General features: G+C 37.4%; 1 protein-coding gene across 5 annotated transcripts in view; it reads left to right on the forward strand.

Annotated features, from left to right (window-relative positions):
* The window catches only part of CUNH10orf71 (chromosome unknown C10orf71 homolog), a 52196-nt gene extending 39633 nt beyond the window's left edge, over positions 1-12563 (forward strand). For all 5 annotated transcript variants that reach the window (XM_088139405.1, XM_088139408.1, XM_088139406.1 and 2 more), the window contains one exon: positions 3299-12563. In XM_088139405.1, the coding sequence (XP_087995531.1) occupies positions 3449-7783 (4335 nt within the window). In that variant the 5' untranslated portion in view covers positions 3299-3448 and the 3' untranslated portion in view covers positions 7784-12563. The remainder of the gene's footprint in view (positions 1-3298) is intronic.
* Positions 12564-14309: the final 1746 nt, after the last annotated feature.

A 14309-nucleotide genomic window follows, 5' to 3' on the forward strand; every position in this document is an offset into this window, starting at 1 on the left:
TCATTATTATTTTTCATAATCATTAAACCTTTTATTGCTGAGCAGGGTATCAGAATTATATTTCCTGGATCCTGATGTTGCAAAATCTGTCTAAGTAGAAAACAAGAGCAGAGGAATATTTTCTTATATTTGCATGAGGCTTCCATGAGGACAAGGGTTAAATTTAGGTTCAAGGTAAATGTTTGGGTGAATTTTTATGGATACTGGTATATTAGCTTACAGGTGGAAGTAAATGCTGGCATTATGATTACAGTAAATATTTCCATTGGCATTAGGATGAAGCTAGGGTGAGAGTGAGGCTTCCTTGAAGCCTCTGATAACTTTAAGGGTAGGATAGCATGAGGATAGGTTTTTATTAGCAGTGGACCTCTGCTGTTGCTGTGGCTGAGAATGAGTTCTGGTACAATGATTATTTGTTTGAAGATGAAGATGGGTTAGGGTTAGGCTTCCTTCGGGCCAATAGTTAAATTTAGAGTCAGAGCTAATGTTCAAGGAAGTTTTTATGACTAGCAAAAGTAATGTATTAGTAATACAGTTAGGAATGATTAAATCTAAGCCATATAGATTCATATTGTCCAATCTTGCCTCTCTATCCAAACAAAGCCAATTTAGAGTCTGAGAATCGACAGATTTAATTGAACTGGTATTTGTAATCTGGTATACAAAAATCTTTTCAGAAGTACAGTATTGTGTCCTTCACAACGGTCCAGGCAGGATTTATCCAAATTTCTTCATAAATGGATACATTCTAAAATTTTGAAATATAGTTTAATAACACCTTAACTTCCAAGAACCTGATTCACTGTAGTAATAATATCTAATCGGTAAAGAACTATCAATGGACACAATCATCATATGTGCACTACGGTTCCTTAAAATTTATTACATCTGCAGTATGGAAATAATGGTAGCTAACTTTTTAAAAAACATCTTTTAAAGAGTCCAATCAATTCAAAAACATTTGTATGAACTAAACAAGTTTTAAAATCATACTTAACATTTCTGAATGCCTGAAGCCATTGATTTTGTAGCACAGGATATTATGTCTCTCTATTCCATATTTCTTGTATTTGTCCAATTTAATTTTTGAGAAGTTTTAACATTGTTGATAATACACCACAGTATTGGTTTAGTCTATAAAAAAGCCTTCTCCAATACACCTAATGCTTGTGGAATTTCAGAAGCCACTGAATCAGGTCCAATGGATGAAACTAATTAATGTTTGACCTGTAAATATTGTTATTCAGCTGTATTAGGTAAATAATATTCTTTTTGTAATGCCTTAAAATTTTTAAATCATTACTTATTTTCTGATTGAGAGTATTAATCTCTTTCTCAATGCACATTTTCCCAACATTTTCTACACATTTTAAGATAGAGATTACTCCACTGCATCTATTTCTCATGCCAGGTAAAGTTGAATGTTAATTTTCTCCCAAATAAAAAACAAATCTGTCTAACCACCTTCCATGCTGAATAACCCACATTCTTACTAGAGTTAGAACCAAAAGTAGCTAGAAAAGAGAAGTCCTAGCTGTTTGTTCCTTCCATTAGAAAATAATCATTAATTTGCCAGTCAGCTAAAAATATTTAAGTGGAACCAAATTGGTAGTGTTCTGAAAATAAATATAGATACAGAAACAGATATATATTTTAATATTTGCTCTTCCCCACAAGCTCAGGTGTATCTTCATCTATCTCTTGATGTCCCCTTTCATCTAGTCAATATAGTTTAAATTGTTTATATCTTCTAAGAAGGATATTTTCATAGGAATTACAATCACCAACTATTTAATAGATTCTGGGCAAACAACAAATACTAAATTCATATTTTAAGGAAACTTATTGCCAATAGGCATAATGTTGGATTTATTGTATACCTGGAATATTTCCCATATAACTATATAATTTCAATGAATATAAATTATTTTTTTAATAATCACTTTAAGATGCACCCAAATATCATATGCATATAGGAACAATTTGTATTCCAATTCAGGTCTGTGTATTTCCTGGAGATCACCAGTTTGTCTTATTAAACACTCCAGGGGTTCTAGCACCAAATTAAATATTAAAGGAGATAATGGGGATTCTTGACGCATTCCATGTTGCATGGTGGGCTTTTTGTTTGTTTGTTTGTTTTGCCTTTATGAAACAGAACAAAGAAAAAAGAATAACAAAAGGTAAAGAAAGGAAAGCAAGAGAAAAAAAGCAATACAATAAAAATTACTTATATAAGGACTTCTTATACATGAATATAATTTTTATATAGCAATTTCAATAAAGGATGGCCATATTTATAGTAATTGTAATCATCTATATGTAATCTACATCTGTAAGCAATTCATTTGTAAGTCAAAGTAACATCAGGTCTTTGGTCCACTGAGTAACTGGGGCCATAATTTTATCTTTCCAGAGTTGAAGGACAAATCTTTCATCAATAAGAAGGGGACAGAAAATTCCTTTCTGTTGTCCAGCAATCCCTTTCCATATAATAGGCATGATGTTTGAAAGAATATAGACGTTCAAAAATATTAAACCTTGTATCAGAGGCAAATTAATATATGTAATAATTTCTTCCCAAAATTTTAGGACATTGCAGAAAACATATTGTTTTCATGAAGTGTTATTCTCATTGCATCTTCCACATTATTCTTTTTTAAAAAATGTAATAGATAATACAAATAAACATCTGGAAAAAAAATACAGACCAGTCATTCCACAAGCCCACTCTAGCCCAAGGTCTGAGAGAAGAGACAAGTTTTAAGGGTCATTTAAGTGAGAGGTGTGTGTGTGTGTAACACTGTTAAAACAATAGGACACAAAGCATTTAATAAACTCTTGACCTCTTTCTTATTACTTTTCTGGGGACTGTTCTAGTTTAAAACTGTTTTAAATATATATAATGTATAAATATTTTAATAAGAGAGCCAGTTTGGTCTAGTGGTTAAGGCTCCAGGCTAGAAAGCAGGAGACTGTGAGTTCTAGTCCCACCTGAGTCATGAAAGGAAGGCTGGAGGACTTCGGGCCAGTCCCTCTTTCTCAGCCCCCAATGCTAGGCTTGGGCAGTTAATTTGTGTCTCAGCCAGAGAATCAATATTTGGTTGATTCAAAAAAAGTGGAGCCTGCACATGCGGGAAAAATGCTAGAAAGAAAAACAAACAAATATTTTAATACAGGGTAATTCTACCATATCAGATTAAATTGGGGATCGATGGGAATTAAACAAAAAAGGGTAATGTACAATTGGGTTTTGTTATAATACAATAATATATACTTATATATGTTCAATTTGCAGACTGGAAAGCCCCGTTCTGTGCTTCCTTATGAGAAATGAATATAACATTGCAGATTATAGAAGAAAAGTTCACCCAAAGTTTTAAAAGATGTTTGAGAAATGGTAGCCCAAAGAGCCAACTACCTGTTTTATTAATGAGTCATATGGACCATGCAGGGGAGTAAGAAACAAGCAGATGGACAGAGTGATTCTTCCAGCATTGGGAGCCTCCTGGATGACACTGACAGAGAAGTGTGCAGCTTCACTGACCGAGCTTTCAAAAGTCTATGCGTGGCTGAGCTTCAAACACCTTATACAGATGTAGACCCAGTTGGGCCATCAAACATCCCCCATCAGTTCTCTAGTAAATTCTTTCATGGCCCATGGAATTATGCCATCAAGAAAAACACTGACTTTCACAAGCAACTATCAAAAAAGGAACATACAACATTCCTACTTTCCAAAGTTTCTACAAACTCCAAAACTCATGAAGATAAAAAGTATTCTATAAACAACCCAGGCATAAGAAGAAAACTGGATTTGCCACTGTCTGATCTGCGCAATTGTGCACATATCTCAAAAGTGTCCTCTTTGATAAAGACCTTTGATAAAGTTGACAATCAAGTATCACTACTAATAGCGAAGCAGCCAGTAAATAATAATTTGACAGAATGTCCATTAATTTATGGAGACAATATGGCTTTCTGGAGTGACAAAACAATTTTAAACATCCAAAAGGGAATCTCTGAATTTCCTGACCCATGTCAAAATATGGCAAATCCAAGTGATAAACGCAAAGGATATAACAAAATAGATCTGGCCTATGAAAGCCTACCTGGTTTATATCCTCGTCAGGCAAAAGTTTCAAATATACCCAAGTTCAGTGTCTCTAAACAGATGATGAAAAACAGAACAGGGAAAGCTAAAGAAATAGCTAGAAAAAGTAGCTTTCTCCACAGTGAAAACAGTGCTTTTGAATCATGGAATGCACATCATAAAAAACTAATTGAAATGGGAGAAATGATGCCCAAAGATGGCAGCCTTACTTACTTTGAAGAAACACCTTTCTTTAAAAAGCCTTGCATTTCTGAACAGAAAGCATCTCCTCCCAAAGCAATAGGTCCCTTCATTCTAGAACAAACCTTCTCTGATGGCTCTTCACCAAAGTCTCTCTCCAAAGCCTCTCTGTCTTCAGTGTCTCTAGCACAGGTATATTTTCCTTCATCAGCTAATGCAAAAAATACTGTTGCCCAACAATTGTTACCTGGGGTTTCTGGTGTACCTGTACCTGTATATGAGAGTCCTTCACCAACATCCCTCACATCTAGCACACTTTTTCCACCAAGAATGACCCCCTCAGGGAGCACTTCACCAGTTCCAATCTCAAAGGCTCCAATTCCATCATCAGCTTTCCCCCAAGTCTCTGTTACTCCAGAAGCAGCATTCCACAGCACTGATACACAAGAAATATTGATGCCACAAATTACTTCATTAGCAGAGAAAACCAAACCAGAATTTGCACTTAGGGTAGAAAATGATTTCCCAGCACCCTGGAGAAAACAAAAGACTACTCTTAGTAGAATGAAACTGGCAGAAGTCACAGCAGCTGAAGTGCTAAAAATAAAAGATTCCTCATACAGAAAGTCCTCTGATGTCACTCCTTTGGTCGAAACATCTGCAGCTGCATCACACATGGTTTTGTCTGATCAGTCCAATCCTTCCTTCAGCATTTCAACACTTCTGACTCCAGTCATACCAGTGAAGCAAGAGAATGATGAACCATCAGAAAATCAGTTACTGGTGGTAACTCCACTCATATTGGAGGCTGGGACAACCAAAGATTCTGAGGAGAGAAAACTTTATTCTCAGAATGATTATAAGTCCAAAGCACCACGTTTATTATTTAACTTGAAGGATATCCGAAAACGTGTAAAAAGCACTTATAGTCCATCTCCTCTCCTAAGAACCCTTGAAGACAAAAACAAGATAAAAGAACAGATCAACATGAAAGCAAATGTCACAGCAACCAATGTACCAGAAGATAGCAATAAAAAAATGCTTGGTAATACTGATAAAATTAATACATTTGAACAAATGGACTATATTCAGGAAAAGGACAATTTAATCAGTTTAAATGAGAATCTTATTGGCAATGATATGATGTTGAGTTTATCCAAGTCAAGGGCAGATATTTTAAAGTATCAAAATAAGAATCATTTGCTGCAAAGTAATTCAGTACATACAAAGGGCTTTGAGATGATTTCTGTGCATGAACACAATACAAGTCAACCTTCTCCTTCACCCAACTCTTATCTGACAGATATGGCAGCTGTACAGCAAAAGGACATGCAGGAACATAAATATAAAAATGTCACTTTGGGTCAGGATGCTGATGAAGCATCAAAAAATCTATTTTTCCGAGCTGAAGAAAAAACAAGCAATAATGAAAATCAGGCATACTCCTCAACTGGCAATGACCACAAAGGCAAAAGAAGTACCAGCTCTTCTGAGCAATCTTTTGCTTCCACAGTAGACCAACCATTTCATGAGACACCCTTTTCTCTAATGCAGCTTTTCCAGAAAGCGTGTCTTCAGGAAAGCCAGAGAAGGAAGAATGATATGGAGGAAAGAGAAAAGCGAAGTAGCAAAGAAGAAGAGAAAGCCAAGGAAAAGGATTTACATTACTACCTTCTTAGCAACTGTGATTTTGATATAGATGGAATAGAAAAGGAGAAGAATGAAAAGGAGAATGTTCTACAAGAAGCAATGTTGGAGGAGAAGAAAAAAGACAGATGGAAAAGCATAGACTGTGAATCTGAAAGCAAGCCAGAAGAGCCCCTGACATCAACTTTATCAAATTCAGTGAAGCCCAATTTGTTCATGATTAAAGACAATACATTTAAGTCACCACCTGTGACTAAAGCAATCAAGTTACCCCTGCTCAGGTCTTTGTCCTGTGAAGAAGCCACTCCAAATGCTCAAGAGAATCCCAAGAATGCTATTACAGATAGAGAGGATGATGAATCAGGATCTATCCAAGGGAATATGGGCTGTCAAATGGCTGAAAAAAGCAATCTAACAGCATATTATAGCTTTAGAGAAGGATTGGATAATTTTCATATTCCAGAAATGATGGCAGATTCTGAAGAAACTGAACTTTTATCAGTGTTATCAGAGAAAAAACTAAAAAGACCTGAGAAATTAGCTACTTTCAAAGAGAAGAACAAAATTGGTAAACTAAGGCCCAGTTCTGCCATTCAGCCAAATCTAGGCTTTGAAAGTGAGCCAAGTCAAAATGAGCAAAGGTCCCCTACAAGGGAAAGGATAAATTATATGAAGAATCATGTCTTATCTAAACAAAGAGGTGGTTCTTGCATTAAAAAAATAAGTCAAGAGATGAAGTCTCCCATAGTAACAGAAAATCATACTTGTTCTCCTGTTTCCAGTGATGCCTTTGGATACACATCAACTATATTGAGTAATTCAGCAAGTTCTACTATACAAAGTCCAAGGTCAGATAGTATGGTGCCATCAGCTTTCACAGGTACATTGTCAGATACAACTGCAAACTTCAACATATCACAGACTGAAAAAGAAGCAAATTATCCACTACACAAAGCAACAGAAAGTATAGATAAACCTTCCACAACACTCATGTTTGATCCAGAACAAACATGTAAGCTTTCTGGAGATGCCGACAGTTCTTTGGGGACACATGAAAGACAGCTGATGAATCAAATGGGAAGGACAGCAGCCAAGCCCCCAACTGTACCACCTAAAACAGAAAAGGCATTACGCAGGGCAAAGAAACTGGCAAGTAGGAGGAAAAAGATGGAAGCGCAACAGAAAAAGCTCCAGGATGAACGTCTGTCACAGAATGAAGATGTTGCATCTCAGACACCCGTCCAATCTCTACGGTCTCTAGTCTGTCCTAATTCTCCCTTGACTTCTCCAAAATTTAGTCTGATAAAGCAACAACCCATGGTATCATTAAGTCCCACACCCTCTTTATCTGCCACTCAGCGTAAACTTCTTCAGGATCCAGATTCAGGGGAGTATTTTATTGTAGATTTACCAATTCAGTTAAAGACCTTTTATGATCCAGAAAGTGGTAAATATATTCAAGTGTCAGTTCCTTCTTCCAAAAGGAACTTGTCTCAAACACCCTCTTCAGAAATTTCCCTTTCTGCTTATGGCTTGTGTCCCAGTACTCTCTCACCTAGAGTTGCATCTGTTCCAGCCCTTCCATCACCATCTCAACTTTCTGAAACTGCATCATTTATGCAGGCTTTGCCCTTGGAGTCAGTTCCAGGTGAGCAACCAGGTGCCTCATGTCCAGAATCTTTCGATGGTCCACCCTGCACTGATTCAGATATGTTTGATATTCATAGTAAAAATGTTGATGGATCACCATCTAATTGTGAAAAGGATATGAGCAGCACTGCTACTACAGAGAACATTTCAATGGGTTCAGCTGAAGATTTTGCTGTTGGAGGTATATTGTGAGAGTATTTGGTGTTTGCTATTATTTTAGAAGAATTGCTACATATACCTGAAAGCACAAAAGCAAAAATGTGGGGATTTCCACCCGCATAGCATTTATAACAAAATAATATAACTTCTTGGCCTTTTGGCTAAGATCAAATGTAGAATAAGAAAATATATTAATGCAAATTCACTTTTTTGTTTACTCTGAAAAATTCTAATCTATTAATGACCTTTCTGTACATTTGATGTACAATGCAGAAATACTTTGACCTGATTGTGTAAGAGTTAGGTTGGAGCAATCTGAATTCATACCTCATGGTTAGGTTCTTCACAGTCAAAAATATAATTCTGAGTTCAAACTTCAAGTTTTATACAATGTGAAGAGAAACTGGAGTATAACTTCAGGTTTTGAAACTGAGTGATTGAATGAGATCTGATTAATATATCTGAACTAAATATGAGCACATTTCTTATTTCTGTCTTCTATTTGCTTATTATGTTAGCACTGCAGTGAAGAAGAAAACTAGCATTTTCTTATCGAAAATGATCTGTACAGTTGTGAGACTACTACAAAAAAAAACCAGGCAAGGCCTAGACCTAGCTAACCTCTCTGTGCCCTTACTCTGAATGGCCAGTGGTCAACAATCATGTAAATTTTCACCTAAAACTCCAGGAGGGCACCAGATAGTCAACCTCTGCTGATAAAAATGCAAATTAAGAAAAAAGAGTAGGGGTGGGCAATAAGTAGGCCTGGGCCCCTTTCCTACCCCATCAAGAGGCTTCCAGGTGCACTTAACAAAACCAGTTGTGAGGTTTCTGACCATTTTGAGACAAGAAATCCACAATTTCTGTTATATCACCTTAAAACAGACTTTACTCAAACAGAATCCACAAATTCTGTTGTAGCACCTTGATATAGACTTTATGGTAAACGCACATATACACGGACCCAGGGAAGTTCTAGATATGCCCACTTTACATCACCATCTTGTGAACTGGACCTCTCAAGTTTTCTCCAAAAGAATCTCCTCCCTCCCTGCATTTAGCAATTTGACTCACTCTGCTTAAATAGCATTTTATAGATTCCTCTGAAGATACTAGTTCCCTACCAGTGGCAAATTAGCAAGATGGAAGGAAGGGTGGAGAATATTGATCTACTCCCTCCTCCAAGTGTCAGCCAGACTAATTTTTCCCCAAAGGTGGAAGCAAGATACATCTCAGGAGACAGGACTGGAAGCCTGACATTCTCTTTGTCAAGCTTCTACCACATCTCTTTTGCCCTCCTTCCTACATTGGGATCAGGAAAATTGGTTCCCAAGGCTTGGGAGACACTAGAAATCTCCTTCTGCAGCTGGAGTGCAATGTCCCTTTGGGTATAGGGTCACAGTTTAAGTTACAGTGGGGCAAAAAAGTATTTAGTCAGCCACCAATTGTGCAAGTTCTCCCACTTAAAAAGATGAGAGAGGCCTGTAATTTTCATCATAGGTATATCTCAACTATGAGAGACAAAATGAGAAAAAAAATCCAGAAAATCACATTGTCTGATTTTTAAAGAATTTATTTGCAAATCATGGTGGAAAATAAGTATTTGGTCACCTACAAACAAGCAAGATGTCTGGCTCTCACAGACCTGTAACTACTTCTTTACGAGGCTCCTCTGTCCTCCACTCGTTACCTGTAGTAATGGCACCTGTTTGACCTTGTTATCAGTATAAAAGACACCTGTCCACAACCTCAAACAGTCACACTCCAAACTTCACTATGGCCAAGAGTGACACCAGAAACAAAATTGTAGACCTACACCAGGCTAGGAAGACTGAATCTGCAATAGGCAAGATTGGTGTGAAGAAATCAACTGTGGGAGCAATAATTAGAAAATGGAAGACATACAAGACCAATGATAATCTCCCTTGATCTGGGGCTCCACGCAAGATCTCACCCTGTGGGGTCAAAATGATCACAAGAACGGTGAGCAAAAATCTCAGAACCACACAGGGGGACCTAGTGAATGACCTGCAGAGAGCTGGGACCAAAGTAACAAAGGCTACCATCAGTAACACATTATGCTGCCAGGGACTCAAATCCTGCAGTGCCAGATGTGTCCCCCTGCTTAAGCCAGTACATGTCCGGGCCTGTCTGAAGCTTGCTAGAGAGCATTTGGATGATCCAGAAGAGGATTGGGAGAATGTCATATGGTCAGATGAAACCAAAGTAGAATGTTTTGGTCTAAACTCAACTCGTCATGTTTGGAGGAGAGAGAATGCTGAGTTGCATCCAAAGAACACCATACCTACTGTGAAGCATGGGGGTGGAAACATCATGCTTTGGGGCTGTTTTTCTGCAAAGGGACCAGGACGACTGATCCGTGTAAAGGAAAGAATGAATGGGGCCATGTATCATGAGATTTTGAGTGAACACCTCCTTCCATCAGCAAGGGCATTGAAGATGAAATGTGGCTGGGTCTTTCAGCATGACAATGATCCCAAGCACACTGCCCGGGCAACGAAGGAGTGGCTTCGTAAGAAGTATTTCAAGGTCCTGGAGTGGTCTAACCAGTCTCCAGATCTCAACCCCATGGAAAAGCTTTGGAGGGAGTTGAAAGTCCATGTTGCCCAGCGACAGCCCCAAAACATCACTGCTCTAGAGGAGATCTGCATGGAGGAATGGGCCAAAATACCAGCAACAGTGTGTGAAAACCTTGTGAAGACTTACAGAAAACGTTTGACCTCTGTCATTGCCAACAAAGGATATATAACAAAGTATTGAGATGAACTTTTGATATTGACCAAATACTTATTTTCCACCATGATTTGCAAATAAATTCTTTAAAAATCAGACAATGTGATTTTCTGGATTTTTCCCCCCATTTTGTCTCTCATAGTTGAGGTATACCTATGATGAAAATTACAGGCCTCTCTCATCTTTTTAAGTGGGAGAACTTGCACAATTGGTGGCTGACTAAATACTTTTTTGCCCCACTGTATGTGTTGCAGTGAGCTCCAAATTATAATGATTGAGAGCTTCAGTTAATTGGTGGCCAGATTTCTGGGATGCTCTTCCTTCAAACCACAGAAATGTTGAGGTTGAAAAAATAGCAGTTTTTGTAGTGTTGACTGTCCCTTACACCAGGCTCCTGAACTATGTGGCTAGTAAGGTTCAAGCTTATTTCAACCCATGAAAAGTCCCTGGAGAATGGTAACTATTTTAAGGAAGTGTATAAGTAAATTGACATAATGTCTGAGGTGTCTTGATTTCTGCAACCCTGTACCTGAGGAATCTCAATCAGGAAAGAATGCTTGCAAACTTATAAACAAGTCTTTCATTTAGCTCAGAATAATCATTTCTGTAAACAAAGATCTCTCAGCACCCATTTTTCATTTTTAAATAAAGCAAGTTTGTATTCCAATTGGTATTGGAGAAGCTGAAGGATTGACTAGAAAGGGTTCTAGAGCTCTGAGTTTCTTTCTTTTGTTTTCAGGGACTCAAGTATTTGATATCTTTTTCCTTGCTATGACAGTTTTTAAAAAATAAAATAAAATTCAGAATGCTACAAATGCCTGAGTTGCAATAAATTACATAAATCTTAGTATTATAAAAATATAAAGTCAATTTGTATTGCAGAGCCAAGCATTAAGAATCCCGATTATCATTCAATTTATAATACTCTATTTTTCAATGCATTTTTCTGCAATGACCCTGACTGTTGAAAACTAATGGCACATTTTCCCAGCTTTGAACGTTTGAAAACTATACTGTACTGTAACTCCAAAACAAGCATGTCATAACCAACCTTCTCCCCTCCTCCAAGAACTCCAGCCCTTGCCCTTCTTAAGAAGATCAAGAAGAAGATTGGCTATTACAGGCTCACCCAGCCCTACCTTAGGAGCATATATATGCAGCAGCAATCATCCTAAAGATTACACATTTATGAATCACCGGATAAGCTCCCAAACCACTAGGGCTGGTCAAAGACTCTAACGAGTCTTTGCTCCACAGCAAAATCTCTGAACCCTCCCCTTCTAGATTGATGCGTGGATTAGAATTGAATTCTACTTCAAGATCCACATGGCAATCCTGCTTTGATAAGGTGTTTTGAGGACTCGTTTGATAAAACAGTCTTCTTGTTTAAGCACTATAGAGGCTCTGGGGGCTAAACAGGCATGTCTGCGTTAGAAAGGGAGAATATATGCCCTTGCTTATGGAGAGACATCTACCTTCTGACCCTCTGGGACACTGAATGAAAAAAAAAAAGATGGCTAACTCAAGAGAGAGCCCAAGAATTGTCCCTCCATTTTCTATTTTTTAGGGCTGAAATAAGTTTGAACCTTACTAGTCACGTAGTTCAGGAGCCTGGTGTAAGGGACAGTCAGCACTACAAAAACTGCTATTTTTTCAACCTCAGCATTTCGGTTCTTTGAAGGAAGAGCCTCCCAGAAATCTGGCCACCAATTAACTGAAGCTTTCAATCATTATTTTTAGCCCTTTGAATATCTATTATCTGTTAAAAACATTAAGTTGTGGGAGCTCTGTGTATGCGTGTATGTCTTATATATCATTTTAAGCCAATTTTTCAGTCACCACACATATTTTAAAAGGTAAGAGAAAAAAAATGTAGCTGATCCCAAAGGCATTATATTCTTAGATGGAGGGTGGGGAGCCTCCAGAAATACAATCAGAAATGGAGCAATATTAGGTTTGGTTGTCCACCTTTTTTCTTGACTGATCGTGCCTGATAAAGAGCAAAAGCTTGCAGATTTTATAAAACTTCAATAAGCCAAATAAAAGTGTTACCTCTGTGGATTTTGGAATTTTTTTCCTCATGTCCAATATTGCTACTACTTTAAAAATATTATTAATATTAAAGCATATTTCATTTTTAAGAACTTTGCCACTTATGGAAATAGGGCAAAATGGACTTTAAACTGCAGATGCAGAAATGGTACAGATGATATTTACCCTGCACCCAGCAGACAGCCCAGAAGTAGAGAAGGAAGAAGACGTATATTGTGATCTATAGGGCAGGACGAAGCTTTATCATCACCACCACCCCATCTTTCACTGTATTTATTTTATAAGCCATTCTTTACAGAAGAAGACCAGAGGAATTTTCAACATAAAATTACAAAATTAAATTTTTTAATTAATTAATTCCCATTATCTGCATGAATGGAGATGACTCAAGCAGATAATGCCTGATAGACTTTTTAAAGTACCAAGTTCCATAGAAAGGAAGTCAGAACAGTATATCCCATGGAAGCTAGGACCAGAAATAATGGTCCTAAGTACAAGTTACAGCTATCTAGATTTTATTTAGATATAAGGAACCCTTCCTCACAGTAAGATTTCTACAACAGTGGAGTACTCTACCTATGGAAGTGATGGGTTCTTCATCTCTGAAGGATTCTAACAGATTTTAAAGATTTTGTTCAGCTACCTCTCATGGATGGTTTAATTGAGTTTCCTGCACATTGCAGAGGGTTGGAGATGATGATCCTTGTGGTCCTTTCCAATTCTGTGATTCTCTTATTAGATCCTTGAAGGTGTTTAGCGCAGTATAAGTCAACAGTAGTAACCTAAAATTGGTTGAGAAATTATAAAGACCCCATGGAATGCGTCTTTAACCTTGCATGCTATTTAGGAACCAGATGGAAGCTATACCAAACTATCAAGGGACATTTCCACATTACTCTGTGTGGTAAATAGGGAAAAACCCAGCTAACCTTAGGGATAAAGAGCTTATGGGAAGAATTCCTTTTTTAGAAAACAGAAAGAAGGTTCTAGTACCACAGATCTGATCTATGAATGGAATGGGGCAATGCTGTACAGACACTAAGTTGAAAATAGGACAGTTTCTGATTGTCTCTCACCTATCACATCTGGATCAGCTTAAGACAGTCTAATTTTAAGCACCCACAGTTATTATGTCCCACTGAGAAGGAAGCTAAGGGGATCATGGACATCCAACACTACCTTGTAAAGCCTGAAACTCCCACCTCAGGCCTGTGCAATTGGTCATGCTACACAGCGGCTCCTGGGATAAAATGTAGGACTGTTCAAATTGTGGTTGCCGGAACTTACCAATGAAGCTTTGATTTTCTGGCCCATATTATTTCATTCTGTCTGCTTTATGGTTATTTTGTTTTATTATTCAATGGATGTATACCCTGCCTTGTTCAAAGATGTCTGAACTTCTTACAGAAGAAATCTAAACTATAAAAACATAAATTCACTTACAAACCATCAAAAAGAAATCTGGGCAATTCTTAAGAAATTCACTAGAGAGTTAATGTAGCAATAGAATGCATAAGCACTTCAATAAGTTGACTTAAAAGTTGTATATATTTATTATGTGTTCAATTTATAAGCTGCCTCAATCATCCAAGCAACTCCAGGTGACAAGCAACATACTGAAATAAAGCAAATAAAAAACAGTAATAAACAACAACAAAAGAATATATACTGTTATATTGTGGAAGAACATACCAAGTACCTAGAAATAAAATTTCAGTATCAATGTGGGGTCTTAAAGTGTCCTACCCCAGGC

This window comes from Python bivittatus, unplaced genomic scaffold (genome assembly GCF_059951505.1).
Source record: "Python bivittatus isolate LINGU-HERP-01145 unplaced genomic scaffold, Pbiv_v1 ctg000210_np1212, whole genome shotgun sequence".
NCBI lineage: Eukaryota > Metazoa > Chordata > Lepidosauria > Squamata > Pythonidae > Python > Python bivittatus.